The sequence below is a fragment of the Macaca fascicularis genome, chromosome 9 (genome assembly GCF_037993035.2).
Source record: "Macaca fascicularis isolate 582-1 chromosome 9, T2T-MFA8v1.1".
Lineage (NCBI taxonomy): Eukaryota > Metazoa > Chordata > Mammalia > Primates > Cercopithecidae > Macaca > Macaca fascicularis.
Window position 1 is genome coordinate 54,713,286 of NC_088383.1, and position 23,710 is coordinate 54,736,995.

General features: G+C 47.3%; 1 protein-coding gene across 1 annotated transcript in view; it reads left to right on the plus strand.

Annotated features, from left to right (window-relative positions):
- LOC135964893 (uncharacterized) overlaps positions 1 to 17,672 on the plus strand; it is a 29,439-nt gene extending 11,767 nt beyond the window's left edge. The window contains exons 3-4 of the mRNA XM_065520019.2: positions 7,007 to 8,232; positions 17,552 to 17,672. Of these exons, the coding sequence (XP_065376091.1) occupies positions 7,007 to 8,130 (1,124 nt within the window). The 3' untranslated portion in view covers positions 8,131 to 8,232; positions 17,552 to 17,672. The remainder of the gene's footprint in view (positions 1 to 7,006; positions 8,233 to 17,551) is intronic.
- Positions 17,673 to 23,710: the final 6,038 nt, after the last annotated feature.

Genomic DNA, 23,710 nt, shown 5'->3' on the forward strand with positions numbered 1-23,710 from the left:
AACATTTTTTCATGTGTCTGTTGGCTGCAAAAATGTCTTCTTTTGAGAAGTGTCTGTTCATATCCTTCACCCACTTTTTGATGGGGTTGTTTGTTTTTTTCTTGTAAATTGTTTGAGTTCTTTGTAGGTTCTGGATGTTAGCCCTTTGTCAGATGAGTAGATTGCAAAAATTTTCTCCCATTCTGTAGGTTGCCTGTTCACTCTGATGGTAGTTTCCTTTGCTGTTCGGAAGCTTTTTAGTTTAATTAGATCCCATTGATCAATTTTGGCATTTGTTGCCGTTGCTTTTGGTGTTTTAGACATGAAGTCCTTGCCCATGCCTATGTCCTTAATGGTATTGCCTCGGTTTTCTTCTAGGGTTTTTATGGTTTTAGGTCTAATTAAGTCTCTAATCCATCTTGAATTAATTTTTGTATAAGTTGCAAGGAAAGGATCCAGTTTCAACTTTCTACTCATGGCAAGCTAGTTTTCCCAGCACCATTTATTAAATAGGGAATCATTTCCCCATTTCTTGTTTGTATTAGGTTTGTCAAAGATCAGATGGTTGTAGTTGTGTGGTATTATTTCTAAGGGCTCTGTTCTGTTCCATTGGTCTATATCTCTGTTTTGGTACCAGGCATCACCACAATGCAATCGATGCAGGTGTGAAATCTGCATGTACACTCCCTAAATATGTTACCATTTATTTTAAAAATTGAGAGAAGAAAATAAAAATCACAGGACCCCCAAACTTGTTATGTCAAGGGGAAAGGTAAGCCTAGGAACAGAGTCATGGAACCCTGCCATTTATTTTCCCTAAATAGGTAGTTAGCTGTAATTTCACAATCCCTTGTCATAGCATTATGTGTAAGCCAGGATCCCACAAGAGCCCAAAGCCATATACTTCCCCAGATGGCCTGCATTACAAATCACTCACAAGGAAATTCCTTGCTAGCCCCTGAATCCTACATATCCTCCTATAAAACGAGCCTATGCCCATGGTTGCCTTAGGTCTGCAACCTAAGTTTAACTGCTAAAACTGAGTTCTCTTAAATTTCACATTGACAGTATCAATCACCAACTTATCTTCACAGGTACAGAACAAAGACAAGATGAGATCAATTGCTTTTCCACCTAGCCTAAGACAGCTGCATACATGACTCTTTCCTACACTCTTTCTTTTCAAACATTTGCCTTATCTTATGTAAAGCATCGATTTACTGAGCACTAAATAGACTCTCCCAAGATGTAGCCATTAGATTCACTGCCTACCCCATCCTTTCTCTTTTCTTCTGCATGTTCTCTTGCCCTACGTACTGAGTTCCCAAAACCCACTGAAAATGCACAAATGCTCCTGTGACTTGTGTTGTTTCTGGGTACAGCCTCAAACCTTAGCTCAATAAACCTCTGCTAATCAAGACACTTGCCTAAGCCACTTTCACTGGTTAACACGCCCTACTCCACCCTCCTTATTTTTCTCCATAAAGCTTATCATCTCCTGACACGCTCCATTCTATAGTTAATTGTATTGTCAAATTTCATTCTTTTCTCCCTAAAATGTCAGCCACATGAAGACAGGGACTTCCCTTCTATTATTCATGGCTCTGTCTGCAATACAGAAGCCCTTCTCCTGATGCTGTCTCTGTCGTTGATCTCATGTGACCCTCCATCTCTCCCAGTTACTCACAGTGTCACTTGCTGCTCCCCTTCCATTGTGACAGTGACCAGTTTGTGCTCATTGCCTAATGGGGAGACATCACTGATGACCAAATGTATGAATGATGGGAACCCTGGCTTAATTTTCTGAGAGAGAGAAACCCTTAAAACTTTCTTTAGCTTTCCACTGAAAAGTGTTTCTGATGAATTTGATATGGGTTGAGGAGTAGCAACATGGAGTTCTCCAGTGTTGTCCAAGGGGATCTATTCTTCACCAAACATTTCTCCCTACATTACTCATGTAGTAAAAGAAAGCAATTTCTGTGTCACTTATCAATGTTATTTTTTAGAAAATGTCCATGATTATGTAAAAATATAAATATTAAATTGTATAAATTTCTATCTAAGCATACCAGTTAACTCTATCCCCCTCAAAAAAGCTATTATTTCCTTTTATTCTGGAATGTATACATACTGAGGCAAAAAATGTTGCTTTAAATTATGATGTAACTATTGGAAATGTAACTGTAGAAAAAATATTGCTAGAGAGTACTAAAAGTCTCTACTGATAAAGTGCATATATTTTCAAAATGTAATGTAATAAGTATATAGAGAATAAAATATGTTATTCACTTATAAAATTAGTATATAAATAATATTTACAGCGAATTGTTTTGAGAAATGTGTTTTGATATTGTTTCAGTTAGAGGAAAAGATTAATCTCTCAAGTATATCAGTTCTTCTATTGTGAAAAAGAATACAAACTTTCTGTGAAGAGAAAGGAATGTAGCCAAGTCCAACCTCATCCTGCTCCCCACACACCAGTCAATATGTCAGGAGACAAGGATTTGGAGCAAGGAAAGGTGACTTTAGTTTGGAGAGCCAGGAAGCCAAGAAGATGGTGGACTAATGTCCCAAAGAAGTATGTGAATCAGTATAAATTTCATGCTCTTTTTATGGAAAGGGCAGAGGAAGGGGAGGTGGGTGGGTAGGATCCAGAGGTGACTGAGGAAGGCAGACACCTGGGAGCCAGTGAGAGTCTGAGGAGGATGGGAACTACTTTGTCATTGGTCAGGTCACAAAGCTCCTACAAATCTCTAACAAAGCATAGTTGTTTACATACTTTCCCTTTAATCTCAGAGTTAGTTTCAAAAACTATATGATTGCTGTTTTTAATTTTATCTCAGTGTTGTAAAATTATCCTAGCCTATGTGCAGGAATGGATGAAGGCCCCTTAAACAGAAGTGGAGTTAGTTATGTTCGTTCTTTTGCTGTTTCACTGTTACATTCATTCCAATATTTCTTGGTGTGTTTCAGGATCTCCAATATTTTTTATATTTATAAGAATCAACCATGAAGGAGATGACTGCTGTGTTCAGCATGTGAAGGTGAAGGAATTCCAACCCAGAAAGTGACTCCCCTAGATCCACTGACCTCAGTTACTCTCAGATGCAGTTGAGGTTGGTGAACACAGCCTGGCAGATTAGGAGGCCTTCGTGGAGAGGAGGGAACAGTGCTGCTTTAAGGCCCAGGTCCAACTGCTGGTGAAGGAACCAACAGGGCTCAGCTCATGCTATTTCTCCACTGTGGTGTAAACACAGTGGCCAAAAACAGAGTAGTGCTTTGCCTTGCCTTTGTCAGTGACTTTTCTCATGGGCAGCCTCAGGCATACTCTTTACCTGCACAGTACGTTAAAAACGTCTCCCTTGGAACATCTTTCTATTTTGAAAACTGATCTATCAAAATTAAATTTGTTTTCCTGTTGATTTTATCATAAAGTTGGAATCTCAGAAAATATGCAAAAAGTGCATACATGAATGAGGAGAAGCCTCTGTAAATCCCCACAAACACAGATCACCCTGTGGAAGTACTGGTGTCCAGCCCTTAGCCCTTGTCTTTTCACCTGTACTTGTGGTCCTGGGGGACAGTCTCAGGCCTGGCATTGCTATGTGCTGCTTTTCTGTATTTTAAATGTTAATATATACTGTCTGATTGCCAACCCCTAAATGTGAAACACTTTATAATCCTGATATGCAATGTAGGAGAATTCTGTCCTTCATTCATCATCATGTGAAACATTTATTCACTTAAATTTTTATCAGTCTAAATAGTTTAAATGAGGTGTGTTTTCCCTGTTCCCCATTGTTGAAATGTCTTCCCTTTTCATGCTATAAGAAAAGTTGATATTCCTCTATATCTATGCCTATATATCTATGTATGTCTATAGAGATATGTCTAACTGTTTAAACACTTCTCCGAGATTAATGTAATTGTGCTATACCTGTTTTGAAAGGTTTTATTAAGATTTTAAAATAAATTTTTCAAAAGAATTTCCTTTATAAAATATTTGACCCATATAACATACTAAGAAGTGAAAATTATGGGTCAATTTTTTTTTCTTATGAATCACCAGATATTGCTGCATTCTTTTCTTTTTTCTTTCTTTCTTTTTTTTTTTTTTAAGACAGGGTCTTGTTCTGCAGTGGCAAGATCAAAGCTCACTGCAGCCTTGACCTGCTAGGCTCAAGTGATCCTCCCACCTCAGCCTCTTGAGTAGTTGTGACCAACCCTCTCTGAGCTTTTAGTTGATTTACCAATCAAGACCACAGGCAATGATGATCCCAAATACCTGCTTTTTCTTTGGCTCCATCTGACACAGCACATACTAGGACACTGACCCTTGAATAAAGTCACAGATATCCCAATGACTTTCAAACATCTCTGGCAATTCTAGAATATCTATTTAAAGAACAGTCATCCAAATGCATATGAGGACCGCTTCCTTATACAAAGATGAATTAGATAAACTGATGAATAGGTGTGTCTGTGTATATCTATTTGCATTTGTCTGATGTGTGTTTTAGTGTTTGGAGAGATGTTGGGTTTTATATACACTTAGATATGAGGATACTGTGTCTGTCTTCTCTGTGAGTGGAGGATTTGGAGTCACAAACTTTTGTACTTGTAAAGAGTACAGAAAAATTTATTTGAAGAATGGAGGTTTGGGATCCTCTGTAATTGATGGAGTATTTTATAAAGACTTGTACACTCTTCCAGAAGAAATTTATTTTTTTGTTTTTGGCTGCAGAATATTTATAACTTAAAGTTTCCCTGGATTGTAGCATCTATTAATGACAAGTAGTCACTATTTCTTTAAAAAAAAAAAAAAAGTAGAGGTCTCTGCACAAAACAAACAGAAACTCATATAATTTCAAATGATATTACAAAAAGCAGAGTATAACCAATAAAAGGGAAACTAAATATGTGCAACAATTAACAATATGTTAAATACTGTGTTTTCTGGCCTTCATCCAATGGAATAAGAAGTTTCATGAATAATTGTTTTAAAAGTCAATTAACTACCTCATTTACACACCCATGTTTATAGCAGCATTTTTCACAATAGCTAAAATATGGAAACAATCCAAGCATCCATGAAGAGGGTAATGGATAATCCAAATGTGATCTATCCATGCGATGAAATAGTATTCAGCCTTCAAAGGAAGGAACACCGGCACATATTGCAGACCGGATGAGCCTTGAGGGCAGGATGCTCAGTGAAATCAGCCAGACACGAAAAGGTCATCACTGTATAATTCCACTTCTCTAATGTAGTTAGAGTAGTGACCCTTATAGAGAGAGGAAGCCTCTGTGATGGTTGTCAGGGACCGTGGGAGTTATTGTTTAGTGGGTTCAGAGATTCCGTTTTACAAGATGAAAAGAGTTATGGAGATGCATGGTGGTGATGGTTTAACAACATTATGAATGCATTTCATACCACTGAATTGTACACTTGAAAATGTTCAAGATGGTCAATTTTATGTGTATTTTTCAACACTAAAAATAATAAATGAGAAAAAAACAATTAACAAATAACGTTTTGTATATGAAGAGGTGTTGCTGTTGGAAGCTCAGAAACATTTCGATCTGAAAAGTCACAATGTCATCACATTTCAAATTTTCTGTATTCTAACAAAAGAGTTTCCCAGAGAGACACTTATACAGTTAATATATATATATATGCTAGGGAAAGGGGAATATTTGAAATAATCGTCCAGCCTTCAACTCAGAATTTCAAAAATATCAAACATAAATAACAAAAAAGCAAAAACTAAAACTACAGTAAAATTCATATATGTATATAAAACAAGAAAAAAAATAAGAAAGTGAATTTTTTAAATACTTATAACCTGAAACACATGGGCACATCCATGGAAAAGAGAAATGGAACAAATCACAGGATTAAAACGGGTCACTAAAGATGGACAAGAGATTGGATATAATATTTAGTCATATGACTAATCATAAGCTCAAAATAAAACACAACTCAGAGCCAGAGAGAGATTTCAGTGTGTGTGTGTTGGGGGCGGGAGGGGGGTGGCAGGGCGTTGCAGGGAGGATTTAATTTCAGTGAGAAGAGAATTTTTTATTTCAGAAATGAGGTTGGGGCCTGGCAGGTGCAGTGGCTCACGCCTGTAATTCCAACACTTTGGGAGGCTGAGGAGGGTGGATCACCTGAGGTCAGGAGTTCAAGACCACCCTGGCCAACATGGTGAAACCCTGTCTCTACTAAAAATACAAAAATTAGCCGGGCGTGGTGGCACCCTCCTGTAGTCCCAGCTACTTCGGAGGCTGAGGCCCGAGAATCACTTGAACCTGGAAGGCGGAGGTTGCAGTGAGTTGAGATCGCCCAATGCACTCCAGCCTGGGCGACAAGGCGAGACTCCATCTCAAAAAGGAAAAAAAAAAAGAAAAAAAAAAGGAAATGAGACTGGGCGCGGAGACTCACACCAGGAACCTCCGCACTTTGAAAGGCCAAGGCGAGAGGATCGCTTAAGCTAAGAGTTTCAGACAAGCCTGGGTAACATTGGGAGACCCCGTCCCTACAAAAAATAAAATTAAAAAAAATTAGCTGGGTGTGGTGGTGTGCACCTGTGCTCCCAGCTACTCAGGAGGCTGAGGTGGGAGGATCGCTTGAGCCTGGGAAGCTGAGGCTTCAGGAAGCCCAGATCGCCCACTGCACCCTAGCCTGGGTCACTCTAGCCTGGGTAACAGAGACAGACCCAGTCTCAAAACAAACGAATAATATAAAAAACAACCCACAGACTGGGGGAAGATTTAAAAAAAAAAAAAGAAAGAAAGAAAGAAAGAAAGAAAAAGAAAAGAAAAAGCTTATAAGTTTAAAGCTGAAAGTGTGGAGTAAACAAAGTCGGGCAAGGGTGGACAGGCACAGCTGACAGGAAGGTCCCTCGCGGGCGGCATCTGGGGGCTGCCAGCCAGGTCTGGCCACGCCTGGTGACGCTGGGCCTGGGGAGGCGTGGGCGGGCAAGCTGCTCCCAAGGCCGCTCTGGGTCCGAGTCCGCTCCCTGAGTGACGCCGGGAGCCTCCAGCGTCCCAGCGCCTCCGCACTCAGTGGCGCCGCCGGCGTCTGAGAACCCAGCAGAGGCTCGGGCGGAGGCCACACCCGGACTCGCTAGAAGGACTAAGCCTGGAGCCCGCCCACAGCCAGGACGCCGAAGGAACCGAGAAGAACGCCGGAGGAGCCAGGAAGAACCTTGCGGCCCCGGAGCTAGAGCGCCGAGGTTCCCGGAACAGCGGCCGCCTGGCCATCGGCCCCGGCGCCCAGGTCTCAGTGGATCGCCAGCTGCAAGGGGCCCGGGACTGGGGTGGCCTCCAGGCAGCACGGATCTGCCCGCACTACCGCAGCGCCGCCTCCAGGACCAGGTCTGTCAGAACCGGACGCGGCCACCCTGCAGCCACCTGCAGGACAAGAGTGAAGGCCCCCCTGTCCTCAGCGCGGTCCTCAGCGTCGCGTCCGCCCCGCAGCGTCTCTGTCCTTTAAACCCTGTCGCGGCTGGGCCCCTGCCCTGCTCCCGCTGCTTCTGTCAACGGAACCTTTCCCTGCCGCCTCCGCGCTCCTTTCCCGGCAGGTTTCCCCTTGACTACGTCTGGGTTTCCTCTCCTGATGGAAGCGCCTGGGCGTCGGGCTGGAGTGGGAGACCTGCCTCTGGCTCGCCGACTCCGTCCTCCCTTCACAGCCTCCTGCCCAGCTCCTCACACACCCGCACATCATGGGACTGGGGGAGCCTGAGACTCCAGGACCCTCAGGCAGGGGTTCCACACAGTCCCCACAGTGGGAACCACTCCTTGTCCCTGGGTTGGGGACCTGGCTCCGCCATTGTAGGGCCGGTGCCAGAGGTTCCGTATCTCTTTCTCAGAGAGGAGGCTGCTGCCTGCCCCCGCCCTGCCCCCAGGGTTCTCCCTCCTCTAGGGCAACAACAGGAGCGTGATGTTCCTGCTGCAGAGCCAACGCCTACCTCCTCTCCCCACGCGTTCCTGGCACACTGCGATTCTGCCTCCTGCCCAGCAGACCTGCAGTGGACAAAAGGAGCACCAAGAAGCACCTTTCTTAATTGTGGGACAGCCGCAGGAAGGAGGGGAACATGGAGTTCTCCCCTGCAGCCCCTTTTCCCAACGCCCACCTCCAGTCTCTAGGGACAAGTCCAGCCTAGGAGGAAGTCGTGGTCCGAGGGGAGGGCAAAGATGCCTCTCAGCCTGTGGATCTGCAGCTCCCCCAACTCCCAGGATCTGTGTCAGGTGGGCGGCCCCTCTCTGCTCCTCCTGGGAAAATAACTCGGGCCGTCCATGGCCTCCCCTGCCCAACCCAATGCCAAGTGGACTTTGAGCTCCACAAAGCTGGCAGAGACCACTGTATCTCCAACAGGGGGTGTGCAGAGCAGGAGCATGTGTGTCTGCAGGTATCTAAGAGATGGGGCAGGGACAATCTTTGGACCTGTGTGCAGTGAGGTTATGTGAGAGTGTGCAGAGTGGTCTTCCCCCCATAGTTTCCCCAAAACCCACAGCAAGAGTGGAGGGCCCCTGGGGGAGAGAAGGGCCTTGTCTCCTTCCCCTTCACAAGGAGCTATTCCTCCTCCTGAGGAAGAAGTTCTTCCTTCCCCCATCTCTAAGTGGAGGAAGCCCAGCTATCTGCCTTTGCAGTGTGCAGGGTAGAAGGTAAAGAGTTGGTGTGGGTAGGTCCGGGAGTCTTTGGGTCTACAGCTTGCTGGGATAAGGGCTGGGGGAAGGCTCTGTCCCTCCAGACATATTTTCTTCCCCCATCTCTGTCTGGGGCTGCAGAATGGGGTGCCAGAAAGACCCTGTGTCCCCCACACTGTGGGTGTCTTACTCTGGGGGCTCTTCCCCCTCATATAAAGCACCCTTGAAACAAGAAAGAGGGTCCCAGGGCTGCAAAACGTGGAAGCACAGCTTCTGCAATGTGTTGGGGAAAGGTGGCACTGTATCTCTCTGCTGGTTGGTGGCTATGACAACCCTGGCCAACTTTATTTATCTCTGAGTTTTCTTGCCACCCCTCTGGGTGTCTCCCCAACCATCTTCACCCTGAATCCAACTGTTTCGGGGAGGGAAGGGTCCTTGCTCCCAGAACTCCCAAGATGGTGGTGGGCCACTTCCAAAATAGTGATAGGCCACTTCCAAGATGGTGGCAAGCCTGGTGTTCTCTGACCTGGGGTTCATGGCCTCATGGGTTCCAAGGAATGGAATCTTGGGCCATGCATGAGTGTTATAGCTCTATTAGAAGCCATGGGTCACGGATGAGAACCATAGAACCCAGTGACTAATGTTCAGCTCCATTAGGACAAACCCAGGCACTTAGCTGTGCAGGAACAATGGCAAGCTTTTAGCCCCATGGGGAGTAGCAATGGGCACCTGGCTGGATCAGGAGCACAGCGGATGGATCCAGAGGGATGCAAGTCAGCAGTGGGTCTGCAAAGGCGCAAACAGCAGTGGTGGACTGGAGCGAAAGCTCAGCTCAAGCCATAACAAATAGGGACCAGAAGAGTGCAGTTGCAAGATTTAATAGAGTGAAATAGAGTGGAAACAGAGCTCCCAAACAAAGGGAGGGGACCCAAAGAGGGTAGCCATTGTCGGCTGGAATGCCTGGGTTTATATCCCTATTGTAATGTAATAGGGAGCCGAGTAAGAAGACACAAGGCAGATGAGAACTGAGGTAGCCTTTATTGGGCTTGCGGGTGAGGTTCACCGGTCCCCTAGGAGGAGGGCTGAGGAAGTTGCACTCAGGGTGGGTATCCAGGGCCTTTTATAGGGTGAGGTAGGCGGGGTTTGTAGGTTTCAGTTTTCCTGAGTTAGGTTTCGATTTCTGAGGAATGACGTGTCCAGGAGCTTGCACAGAGTGGGGATTTTTTGGTGGGCACAGGCTTTTTTCATGCACTGAGAGTCTTAGCAGGAAGTGAAGGGTGGGAAATCCTAACAAAGGGCCTGCGGGAAGACTTAACAAAAGGCCTGCCATGCTGGGTGATACCACCATGTTTGGTCTAGATTCCTGCCTAACATTCCCAACCTCTTTCTAATAAGAAAAAGGGGCGACATATTCATCTGGCTGCTTCCTACTGATATAGGCCGTCATGGGGTTCTTCAGAGGTCGGAACTCGGGTATAGGAGTGGAGTAGCATCTGATTGAAAGTGACCTGGGAGACTTCTTTTATGCGGTCCTGGATGAAGCGGAGGACACAGGGAGCTATGAGTAGCAAGAAGCCAATGATTAGTAAGGGGCTTAGAAAGGGTAGGACCCAACCGGCCATAGACGTCAGTCACCACCCAAGTGAGGGCCCTGATCCGAGGTTTTTCTTGTGGAGTCCTTCCCGAATCTTTTTCTAGAGTAAGGAGATTGGTTTCTACTAGTCCTGACTCATTGATGTAGTAGCAACATTCTTCATTAAGGAACATGCAGGTTCTGCCCTTATTGGCCATAAGGAGGTTGAGTGCCCGACGGTTTTGGGCTGCCACCTGGGCAACCGAGGTGATCTGTCATTGGAGGGAGGCCAAGGACTCCACAGAAGCTTCTATTGCTACCTGTAATTGGGCTGAAAGGTCTTGAGAGGTCCGGACAGAATGAGTTAGGGCTCCGGTTCCTAGGCTGGAGGCTACGAGGGATGAGGCTAAAGAGACCCTGATTCTCAACGGAAGGAATACTGCCCTTGTCTGGTGGGGGCGGGCAAGGGGCAGAAGGGATGATAGCTCAGCCTCACTGTACAGGGTGAGGCTGGGGACTAGGGAGATGGGAACACATAGGGTAGTGTTGGAAGCCTTGAGAGTCTTTGACAGGATGGAATTGCACCAAAAATACCCCCCTGGGGGGGCAGTTAGATTTGGAGGCACAGATCCGGTTGCACCAGGAAGTATTGGGGGTGGAGTAGCAAAAGGGGAGTTGTTGTCTAAGCGGGTCTTCGAACAAGGGTTCTTCCGCCAGGGTTCAGCCAGGAAGGGGAAAGGAGAGGGTTAGGTTAGAGGAGTTAAAAGGGCTGGGTAAGGGTACCACAACCAGTGGGGGCCTATTTAAGGCTGCACACAGGAAACGAGAGATGTTGTGTATACCAGCCATTTGCACTACTTGAGCCCCTTCCCCAACTAGGGTTAGCCAGGAAAAAGGGTTGCTGCTGTCCTGGAGCTTGCTGCCTGGGTTGGCTAGAGCTGAGATGGCATTTTCCTGTTGTTCGATGTCAGAGGCCAGGCTGACAAGGCTGCTCACAACCCTGATGTAGGACCTAAAGACCTTGAGTTGGGCCACAGGATAGGAGTCATGGGCCCCTCGATAAAGGGTCAGGGATGGTGAGGAAAAATGTCCACTTGTCCCAAAATGTCAACTTGTCATATGTGTCACTCCTAACCAGTCGCAGAGAGGAAGTGGGCTGCTGCCAGAGGGTTCCTCTGTTGTCCGGATGGGTCCGGTGTATGTTGCAGTAGTGATAAGGACAGCCTTCATTGGTCTCAACCCAAGTGGATCGACAGGCATCGTTTGTCTGATCATATATGAAACAAATGACTGGGTACGAAGGGGGGCATTTTTGGGGAATGCTTTGGAAGGAGGAGAAGTTAAAGGTTACTTGGCTTTGGCACCCCAGGGGCTGGCAGTCTACTGTGGCTATGGTAAGGGAGCCCCCACTACTTTCTTGGGCCCCACTATTTTCTTGGGTCAAGGTCTCAGAAAGGTAGAACCTCCACCGGAATGGATTGGTGGGGTAAGTTTGGGCAGGAGTCTCACCTAGACTCGGGAGGACTAGATGCCTGAGGAAGGTTAGGCAGAGGGTCGTTACCTGCGCGCGTGGGTCTTAACTTGGTAGGGGTAACAACCTGAGTGGTCCAATTGGAATCATGTTGGGTGGGTGTCTTTTTCAGCTGGGACAGGTGATACCAGGAGGGAAGACCAAGGAGCTTGGCAGCAGTGGGAGTGGTGAGGATTACGGTGTATGGTCCTTCCCACTGTGGAGATAAGGCTCGGGGTTGCAGCTGCTTGACCAGGACCAAGTCTCCAGGTGCTACGATGGTGGAATTCTTGAGGTTTGGGGAAGTGGGTGCAGGGAGACACCAGTCCATGTGTTTTCTCAGAAGCTTGCGAAGGAGGGTTAAGTAAGGGAGGTAGGAGCCTAAGGGAGGGGAGAGGGCTGGCAGCTCCTGGAAGAGAAACGGCCATCTGTACAGCAGCTCAAAAGGACTGAGCCCTGTGGGGGCCCACAGAGCTGCCCTAAGACAAGTAAGAGCCAAGGGAAGGAGAGTCACCCACGAGAGGCGAGTTTCTAGAGTGAGCTTGGTTAGATGCAGTTTAAGGAGACCGTTTGCACATTCTATCTTTCCAGACGACTGTGGATAGTAGGGAATGTGGAGCTTCCAGGTAATCTGGAGTGCGGCCGCCACCTGTTGGGTGAGTTTAGAAATGAAAGCCGGACCATTGTCTGATTGGGTGGTTCAGGGGAGACCGAACCTGGGGATGATGTGCTCCAGGAGAATGGTTGCCGCGACTTTTGCAGTCTCTCGAGTGGGGGGGAAAGCCTCGATCCATCCTGAGAAGTTGTCAACCAGGGTCAGCAGGTAACAGAATTTTTTATGGCAGGGCATGTGGGTAAAATCAGTTGCCAATCTTCCCCTGGCTGGTGACCCCTTAGCTGGTGAGTGGGCCCTGGGTGCCTGAGTCCACCTTGGGGGTTAGCGGCCGAACAGGTGGCATATTGCTGATGTACCTTCCTAATTTGGGCCTGCAGTGAGGGGAGGTGAAGGATGGGTTCCAGGAAGTTATACATAGCCTTAGGCCCTATGTAGAGAGAGTGGTGTATATCGGTCAATATACGCACTGCCTGAGTCTGAGGGAGCGCTACTTGGCTGTCAATGAACACCCACCCATCCTCACTCTGGGTAGCACTGGGATGGGCCAGTAGGGTTTGAAGCTCCTGGGGAGAGTAGTCGGGGGAATATGTTGGGGAAAGAAAGAGTAAAGGCGCTGGGGTAAGGGAGGAAGTGAGGGCGGTGGCCCATGCGGTGGAATCAGCTAGGTTGTTACCCTGTGACACAGGGTCCTTAGAATGCTGGTGGCTTTTACAGTGGATGATGGCTACCTCCTTGGGGGCCTGGAGAGCATCAACCAGCCTTTTTGTAAGTGGTCCATTGACTACTGGCATCCCTTTGGTGATAAGGAACCCACACTCTTGCCAGAGAAGGGAGTGAATGAGTGCAATAAGGTAGGCATATTTGGAGTCTGTGTAGATATTAACCCTCTGCCCTTTGGAGAGAAGTAAGGCACGAGTAAGGGCAGTGAGTTCAGCCTTCTGGGAGGTGGTGCCTAAAGGCAAGGGCCTGGTTTCGACCATTTGGGTTGCTGTTAAGATAGCGTATGCCACTTGCCAGTGGCCATCGGGGGTTAAGACAGAACTCCCGTCCACAATCAGGATACAGTCTGGGTGTTCTAATGGCTTTTCAGAAAGACCGAGGTGGGCAGGTGGCAAGATGGTGAGAACCTCCGGGCAGGAATGTGTGGGGGCAGAATCACACCCTGGAGTGGGCAAAAGGGTAGCAGGGTTTAGAGGGGGTGAGGTGGTGAGGGTGATGTGAGGATTTTCAATGAATAGCAGGTGGAACTGTTGAAGCTGGGACAGGGTGAGGTGGCTGAGACACTTGTGTGTGATGAGATCTGACAGTTGATGAGAAGAGTAGACAGTAAGAGAATGTCCTAGGGTGAGCTTGAGGGCCTCCTTGGTAAGTTCTGTGGCAGCCGCCAGGGCTTACAGACAAGGTTGCCAGCGCTTGACCGTGGGGTCTAACTGCTTGGAGAGATAGGCCACAGCCTGGTATGTGGATCCAACCGGCTGGGCTAGGAGGCCAGTAGCTACCTTTTGATGCTCCTCGGTGAATAGATGAAAAGGCTGAAGGGGGTTGGGGAGAGAGAGAGCAGGGACAGAAAGGAGACAGTCCTGAAGCTTCTTGAAAGAGTTGGCAACCAATGAGGGGTCGGACAGTGGTCCGGTGGGAGCTTCCTTGGCAGCCTGGTAGAGGGGCTTGGCTAGGACCCTGAAGTTGGGAATCCAATGCCTGAAATACCCTACTAGTTCTAGGAAGGACAAGATCTCTTCTGCATCCTGAGGAGGCTGGAGAGTTTCGATGAGGCTTATTCTATCCGCCGTGAGGCTTTTTGTAGTGGGTGTGAGGAGTGTGCCTAGGTAGGTGACAGAAGGGGTGCAAAGCTGAGCCTTGGCCGGGGTAACCCGATAACCTCCGTTGGAACAACTAAAAAGGTGGGGACTACTGCCTCATTGATGAGGCGTAGATCCTGCATGAGGTGGTAAGCCCTGGAGCTTTTCCATACAGGCAGGATAGGAGTATTGCCTGGTGAGTTGGCAGGGACTAGAATGTGCTGCTGGAGCAGGTGCATGATGATGGGTTTTAGTCCCTGTTGGTGCTCAAAAGAGATGGGGAACTGGGGTCTAGAGGGAAACTTGGGGGGTCCTTCAGCCAGATGCAGACTGGAGTATGGTGCTGGGCAATGATTGGGGTGGAGGTGTCCCACACCTTAGGGTTAATGGGAACCAGAAACGGGAGTGGGGTGTCAGCCTGGTGGGGTTTATCAGGTGAGAGGAGGGGAAAGAGGAGTGCGAGGTGCGGGGAGGGGTTGGGCTGGAAGTGAACTGAGTCCCCTAGCTTGGATAGGAGATCTCGTCCTAACAAAGGGACTGGGCACGAAGGAATGATGAGAAATGAGTGCGAGAAAAGGGAGCCATCCAGGTGGCAAGACAGAGGAGAAGTCTGGTGCTAGGTGGAGGGAGTGCCATCCATTCCCATGACCGTGACAGCGGAGGGATGGCTGGGGCCACTGAAGGAAGGCAAAACAGAGTAAGTAGCCCCTGTATCCATAAGGAAGGACATGGACTTACCCACTACCTGGAGCATAACCATGGGCTCGGTGAGAGTAAGACAGGTTCCCGAGTCTGGGCCTCTTCAATCTTCATCGGTGTTGAGGAGCTGGAAGACGCCTCCAGCACCTGGAGGAGGGTCATCACATGGAGACGCAGCGACTGTCCTCAGGTTGGGGCAGTCTGACTTCCAGTGGCCCATCTGCGGACAGCTCAGACAGGGGCGAGTTGCCTCCTTAGGGTTGGGGCACTGCTTGGCCCAGTGGCCTTCGTTGCCACACTTGAAGCAGGCACCAGGTGGCGCTCGAGGAGTACCTCCTCTCTGAGAGCTCCTCGAGCCGGCCAGCCTCAGGGCAGCTACCAAGGCCTAGGTTTGGAGTTGTACCTTCTGTTTTAGCCTGGTCTGTCACTGGGCCTCAGCTGCTTCCTCCCTGGAGTTGTAGACCTTGAAGGCCAGTTTGACTAAATCCTGGATGGGAGTTTGAGGGCCATCCTCCATTTTTTTTTAAATTTTTTCCGCTTATCTGGAGCCAACTGAGAAATAAAGTACGTAGCCAAAATAGTTCCTCCTGTGGGGGAGGCAGGGTCAAGGCAGGTGTACTGAATGAGTGCCTCAGTCAGTCGGTTAAGAAAAACGGCCAGATTCTCATCTGAGTCTTGGACTACCTCCTTTAACTTATCAAAGTTGACTGACTTATTGGAGGCTGCCTGCATGCCAACAAGAAGGCACTGGACCATCATGTCTCGGCAGAGGTGGCCTGCCTGCCCCACCTGGTAGTCCCGCCAGGCTCAGCCGAGGGCACTGCCTTGGTGCCGACTGGCATGGTGGGGTCAGTTAAATGAACCTGGTCAGCATGCTGCCTGGCTGCCGCTAGGATACGCTCCCATTCCTCAGGGGACAGGGTTGAGGTCATAACGACATGGAGATCATGCCAGGTGAGGTCATACGCCTGGCATAGGTATCTGAACTCTCATATACAGAGTGGGGTGGCTGAGAAAGAGCCTGCACACTCTTCAATCTGAGACAGGTCTGCCAGCGAAAATGGCACATGGACCCAGACCACTCCTTTGGTGCCTGCCACTTCCCACAAGGATCACAGGAGGTTGGTCCTGGACTGGGTATGGGCTGAGACAGGCGAGGAGGAGGAGGAGGTAGGAGAGACAGGGTCTGTCAGGTTTGGTGGTTACACAGGAGGAGTGGAGGGAAGGGGTAGTGCCAACGAGGACAGAGACGACGACAGGTCAGGGTAAGGGGGAGGTTGAGAGGGGGATCAAGGGGGTTGGCAGGGAAAGAGTATCAGGGGGCTCAGAGAAAGAGGAGAAATTGTCCTTCTCCTTGCTTGAGGGAGTGGATTTCACGAGCAAGCCCTGGGCCAACGAACATTGGGCACAGAGGTCTGGGCGGGAGTGCAAGTCCCAAAAGGCCTGAACGTACGGTACCTCAGACCATTTGCCTCGTCTCTTGCAGAAGTTGGTCAGGTCTGTGAGTATGTTAAAGTTTACAGTGCCCTCTGCAGGCCACTGAGACTGATTATTTAATTTATACTGCAGCCTTGCCACTGTGAAGAAGAAAATAAGCCACTTTCGTTTTAGGTCTTGGCTGAGACCTAAAGTCTGGAAATTAGCCAAGAGGCACCCCAGAGGGGATTTTCGGTCTGGTTTGGACTGGGCAGCCCCCATGATCCTGAGGCAGGTAGTCCAGAGGCAACGGGAGTGTCCTCCCACTGTCACGCGGAGTGCGGGGTATGGCAGCTTTCTGGGAGGTTGGACGTCTCCTAGTCCCCTGTGCTGAGGTCACAAGTGATGGACGGGGGAAGCCCTGACGTGGCCCCGTTTTTGGGCAGGGACTCCTGGAGCCTGCAGGACGGGGGAAAAGTTACCCAGCAGTGATCGAATTGAGTCTTGGATTTGGTGAAACAGCTCCCGGCTCAGAGAGGAGGTCCTGGCTCGGGGAGAGGAGAGCCTGCCTGAACCAGCAGGGGTCCGGGAAGGGGGCTCCTCCTGGGTTTTCGGCACCAATGTAATGTAATGGGGAGCTGAGCAAGAAGACACGAGGCAGATGAGAACTGAGGTAGCCTTTATTGGGCTCTCGGGTGAGGTTCACCAACTGGTGAACCTCCTCCCCTAAGAGGAGGGCCGAGGAAGTCATGCTTGGGGTGGGTATTGGGGGCCTTTTATAAGGTGAGGTAGGCGGGGTTTGTAGGTTTCAGTTTTCCTGAGTTAGGTTTTGATTTCTGAGGAATGACGTGTCCAGGAGCTTGCGCAGAGCGGGGTTTTTGTGGCAGGTGTGGGCTTTTTTTGCACTCTGAGAGTCTTAGCAGGAAGTGAAGGGTGGGAAGTCCTAACAAAGGGCCTGCGGGAAGACCTAACAAAGGGCCTGCCAAGCCAGGTGATACTGCCATGTTGGGTCTAGATTCCTGCCTAACACCTATCATTGTCCCTTCTGCTGTGCTCTCAGGTAACAGATGATTGACTATTTCTTTACCTCCTGTATTTGCCTAATTAGCATTTTAGTGACCTCTCCTTACTATCTGATTGGTTGGGTATGAGCTAAGTTGCAAGCCCCCTGTTTAAAGGTGGAAGCAGTCACTTTCCCAGCTAGAGTTAGGGATTCTTAGTCAGCCTAGAACATCCAGCTAGTTCTGTCTCTCACAACCAAGCCCCACTGTTGACCTCTTGTCCCTTTGCACACTTGTACTCCACAGGTGGGACAGGACCTGTTCAACCATCAGTTCATCATGGGTGTTTTTGTCAACTGCTTATTAATTGATTCAGGGATATTTGCCCCAAATCAGAGGTGAGGAAATGACTGTGGGTGAGGAGTCCTTACCTGACCAATCCCTTTTCCTTTTGAGCCCCAGCCTAGGGGGGGGTGGGTGGAATATCTTATATTGGACAATTTGGGGGCTAGAAAGGCAGAGAATCTCTTGGGGGCAGTGCTGGTGTATTCTGTTTCCTCTTGCACTCAAAGCCCAATGAGGATTTGAGGACCAAAAGTCATGGAATCATCCCCTTAGAGGACATGTGTTTGGGAAAGTCGTGAGTGGAGGGCGGGGAACAGCAGGAAGTGGCCTGTTATGACTCAGCTTAGTTTTCCTTCCCAGTCAAGGCAAGACAGCCATGGAATCTTGCCGCAGGCCCTCCTCCTACTCTTTCTGGCCTCAAAATTGGTGCCATTTTCTGACACACCCCCAGAGAGTATGGACCATCACTGGTGCTGGGGGGCCCAGGGCTGCTGGGCATCTGTTCTTACCAGAACTGTCCATCCCTAGAAGAGCACAGAGCCGTGAGTGCTGAGCTGAGGCCCTGGTCTTCTCTACAGTTCAGAGGTCTTTCAGCAAGTCTACTCCCAAGAAGGAAGATGTCAGAACTAGAATACAAAAGTAATTTTTGTGGACCAACAATTAAATGCAAGAAGCCCGGGGGTGAGAAAAGTGAATTCTCCCAACACTGCTTCCTGTTTTCTCCCCTTCGTGTCCCTCCAGGGAAAACCACTTTGTTGCTTCATTTCTGCCTTTTCCCCCTGACATATGCACTTTGGGGCCTTTTCTTATAACTGGAAGAAAACAAAATCCCACCGCCACAAACCTGTATTTAAAAAGAAACAGGGCAGGGCATGGTGGCTCACGCCTATAATCTCAGCACTTTGGGAGGCTGAGTTGGATGGATAACCAGGTCAGGTGATCAAAACCTTCCTGGCCAAAACAATGAAAGCCCTTCTCTACTAAAACATAAATAAATAAATAAATAAATAAATAAATAAACAAACAAACAAACAATTTAGTGGGTGTGGTGGCATGCACCTGTAGTCAACTACTCCAGAGGCTGAGGCAGGATAATTGTTTGAACCCAGGAGGCAGAGGTTGCAGTGACTGCACTCCAGGCTGAGTGATAGAGTGAGACTCTTGTCTCAAAAATAAAGAGAGAAAGAAAAAAAGAAAGAGAGAGAGAGAGAGAGAAAGAAAGAAAGAGAGAGAGAGAGAGAGAGAGAGAGAAATGACCATGTGAAATTTGCCACTGTCCAAATATTTCATCCTTGCACACATGCACGTGCCCCTGTGTGTGTGTGTGTGCACGTGTGTGTGTGTTTGTAGCCACCCATTCATTTTTTATATGGAGTATTGTCTTATTTCTGTATGTTTTGGTCCCCACCTCATGAGCTTGTGCTCAGGATCAATCTTTTATGTCCTGTTATGATTCTGAACATTTGATTTGACCCACAAGGGAATCTTTCTCCTGGTAACTCAAATAAAATTGTAATTTAAAAAAAATAATAATAAATAGGCCGGGCGTGGTGGCTCATGCCCGTAACCCCAGCCCTTTGAGAGGCTGAGGTGGGCAGATCACAAAGTCAAGAGATCAAGACCATCCTGACCAACATGGTGAAACCTAGTATCTACTAAAAATACAAAAATTAACTGGGCGTGGTGGTGTGTGGCTGTAGTCCCAGGTACTCAGGAGACTGAGGCAGGAGAATGGCTTGAACCCGGGAGGTGGTGGTTGCAGTGAGCCAATATCTTACCACTGCACTCCAGCCTGGCAACAAAGCAATACTCCCTCTCAAAATAAATAAATAAAGTTTAATACAATAAGTATATAGACAATAAAATAGAAATTGCTGATGACATTAATAGATAAATAATACGATGCATTGTCTTGAGAAATGTAGTTTAATAATCTTTCAATATTAATAAAAGATGAGATTGTGAAGTACAGCATCTCTGTCACTGGTAATAAAAGAAAATCCAAACTTTCTGTGAAGAGTAGTAAACCTCAAATTCTTGGTGTGTTCCAGGAAGCTAAGCGTTCTTTAGATTTGGAAAAATCCACCGTGAAAAAGCTGACTCTTTATTGTTTGCAAAAATGTGACTCTTCACATATTTGCAGCATGTGAAGGTGGAGGAAGGGGCTTCCAACTTGGTCCAGTGACCTTCAGAGAAAGTCCATGTGGGTGAACAGAGGCTGGCAGCTCAGAAGGCCTGAGTGGAGGGGAGGGAACAGCACTGCTTTAAGACCCAGGCACATTTCTGGAGGAGGGGACAGTAGAGCTCAGCTCTTGGCCTCCAGGGCAGGTTTGGAACAGCTGCTTGTGAGGGGGTGAATCTCATGGCCTATTCCAGGGACTCAGCACTTTTAGCATCTCTGCAAAATTCACCTCTTGTTCTTTGGAGACTTTAAGTCTCTTTTCTTTCAGTGCTTGAACCAGGGCAGTTAATTCTCCCATAAGCATCAAAATTGTCTCTCTTCACATTTACATAAGCATTTATAACGCTGTGTGTAATCAATGACTCTCTCTAGCCTTGCATTCTCTAAAGGTGACTCAATCTCTTCCTGCTCATTTTTGGGAGTACTAAGCTAGTCAGTGAGTGGGCATTCTTCTCCATTTGTGAATCGACTGTTTCCACAGTTTGTTTTTTATATCTTCCATAAAGTCAGCTCTTAACAGGTCTTTGCATTGTGGATGCCCTTCTTGGAATCCTGGACCTAAACCCCAGATGGTGTTCTCCCTTCGCCCTTCAGGATTCTGCTTCAATGTTGCCTTGCCAAAGTCTTCTCACATTTCTTGTAGCAATTACCCAGTAGGAAAAGGGGTACCCTCTCCACCCCTCACCACCCAAGCACCTTCCTGCCTCATCTCTCTTCCCAGCCTCCTCGCTCTCCATGCAAAGTACCATTGTTTGTGTATTGTCTCTCGTTTCTCATTGGATTTAAACTTCATTAAGGCAGAAATTTGTTCCAATTTTGTTCTTGCTGTATGTTTAATACCCATTATTGTCAGGTGCAGTGGCTCAGGCTTGTAATCCCAGCATTTTGGGAGGCCAAGGTGGGAGGACCACTTGAGTCTAGGAGTTTGACACCAGCCTGGGCAACATAGCAAAACTTCATCTCTACAAAAATACAAAAAACTAGCTGAGAGTGGTGATGCATGCCTGTGGTACCAGCTACTCGGGAGGCTGAGGTGGAAGGATTGCTTGAACCCAGGAGGCAGAGGCTGCAGTGACAGAGAGAGGCCCTGTCTCAAAACAAACAAAAAAGTACCTCATAATCACACACACAAAAATATGTGTTGAAAGAATTACTGTTCCAAGGCTCCAAGGGGCTGCAGCGGGGAGCTGGAGTGGGGATGCCCAAGGGAGCACTGTGGCTCCGGAAAGTCGAGCGACTGAGGCAGCCTGGGTGCCCTTGGAGGCTGCAGCGCCCGCCCCCCGCATCCTCTTGGCTGCCATGCTCTGGGGGTCCCAGACCCCGGTAGGGCGAGCCAATCCTCCACTGCCACCGCCCAGTTCGGCCGTGCCACCCGGCTGCCATCGCCAGCACCCTGTCCGTGGCTGCCTGCAGGACTTCGTGGCTGCCCAGGTTCTGGTTTCCATTTGGAGCCGCGCTGTGAGTCAGAACACCTGGGCGCCGAGAGTAGGCAACTGCCTGAGGTGACCGACCGAGGAGGAGGGTAGTCTGGGACACCTGGAAGGGCCACAGCATGCCGATGACCCTCGCCAGGACCTCATTTGACCCGAACAAGCACCGACCCATCGAGACCTCCTCGGTGCACAGCGACAGCCCGAAAGGTCCTGATGAGGCCATAGGACCAGCAGTCACTTACGTGGCCGCCCAACCTGGGTCGAGCCCTTCCCGCAGCCCCAAGCGAGGCAGGGTCCTCGCAGCACCCAGTCTGCTCTACCACCCCTCATAGTAATGAGGGGCAAGGATTTAAGATCAAATATGAGGCAAAGAGTTTAGGTAAGTATTTTCACTGAGAATTATATCTACTTTTCCTGCAATTGCTTGGTCATCTTTGATTAAATAGATTTGAGAAAAAACATATAAAGTTTTCTTTTCTGAACTAACAGTAATAGAATTAATAAGAATGCCTACTCTTAAGTACTTATTATGTTTGATACATTCAATATCTCATTGTGACTACTTTTCAAGTAAAATATCATTATTTCCATTTTAAAGATAAGTAAAATGAGGCTTGGACTTTTTCAAGGCCACATATCTAATTAGTGACCAAAGTGAAATTTTCCATGAGTATAAGATAAACTATTCTTCGTGATCCCTGAAATTCCTTAGACCTTTCCATTATAAGATGTCTAATTGTAAGTTAAATCTAGTTATAGAAACATTATAAGAATTACATTTGCCTTATTTTGTAATAATGTATATGTTGTTTTTAAAGGAATACATAATCTTTTGATTCTGTTATTACTGATTGAATTATATGTCATCTAAGATCTTTACTTAATTGATTATACTTAATTACACTTGATTATAATTGCATTTAATTCTACTGTAATGATTTGATTTTGGTGACTTTACTTTTTAGTAATGTTTAATTGAATAAATAAATAAGTAAATAAAATATGATAAATTTTTGCTTTTGTCCCACCAGAAGTTAGATAATACAGATTTCAAAATGATGCTACTACTTGTATCCCAGGTTCCTAAAATATATATATATATATATCTCAATGAAATCATATGTTTTATTGCACATTGTATGAGATTTAAAGTCAATATCATTTCTTCATTTTGGTAAAATAAGTGAGTAAGAGTGTTTACGAACTGACACACAGAAATAATCAAATAGCTGGAGTAAGGTCCAAAACACCAGGGAAGGGGCTTTGGTCACTTCCCAGTGCACAGAGCTCTGGCACAAGGAGGGAGCTTTAATGCAACTCTCTGGGCACCTGCACTATGGGTTTCTAGGCTGGGACCTTCTCATCCCTCTCTCTCTCCATGCTGAGCTCTGCAGCTGAGTCACAAATGGGAAGGTTTTCACCTGGTACCAAAGCATTTTGAGAGGAGCAGTGTCTTGAGTCTAGTGAGTAGACATCAGACCATCCTACAGAACTCTACTTTTCTATTTTTATTTATGACAGACTCAGTCTTTTTTTCTTTCTTGAGACAGGTCTTGCTCTGTCGCCCAGGCTAGAGTGCAGTGGTGGGATCTTAGCTCACTGCAACCTCCGCCTCCCAGGCTCAAGTGATTCTCCTTACTCAGCCTCCCTAGAAGCTGGGATTACAGGTATGTATCATCACACCCAGCTAATTTTTGTATTTTTGGTAGAGATGGGGTTTCACCATGTTGCCCGGGCTAGTCTTGAACTCCTGAGCTCAGGTGAGCCACCTGCCTCTGCCTCCCAAAGTGCTGGGATTACTGGAGTGAGCCACTGTGCCCAGCCAATAGACTCAGTCTTGATTTAAATTTTTAAAGTCAACATTTAATGGTAATTCAGATACACTGAGAGATACACTAAGGGTATATTTGACATTGCACTTCTTCTATTTCTTTATGGACTCGCTGTCCATGCAAGTATGGTTATGGCCATTGCTTTCTCCCTGTCTTTCTTAAAGCTTATTATGACTGTAGTTGACATCAGACTTAAACAAAAGTCTTTTGATTTCACAACCTATTGTTGGCAACCTGAAGCAATAGCATCACTCTTATTTCTCTCTACTTACCAACTCAACCATATTCCATAACTATAGCCAGCCTTCTACTTCCCACATCTATCTGGCTATCTTCCCACCATATCTACTCCCATGCCACTCCTATTTCTCAGCCTTTAACATAGGTCCTTTTGTGAACATCTTTCGATATTGAATCACCTAGTTTTGTACCATTTTTCTCCAGAGACACTCTTTTGCTGTGGTTGATTGAGATTTCTAGGATCCTGTGGTAGATGCCTTTTATTCTCACCTGATTAATCTCATCTATTAATTAATTAATCAAACATTTACAAAGTGTTTCACATCATGAAAACTACCAAGTTCTGGCAAGGAGTTCACAGCGTTGTGCAGGAGACAGACAAGCAAGAGTGCAATTAGAACAATGTAGGGCTGGGCACAGTGGTTCATGCCTA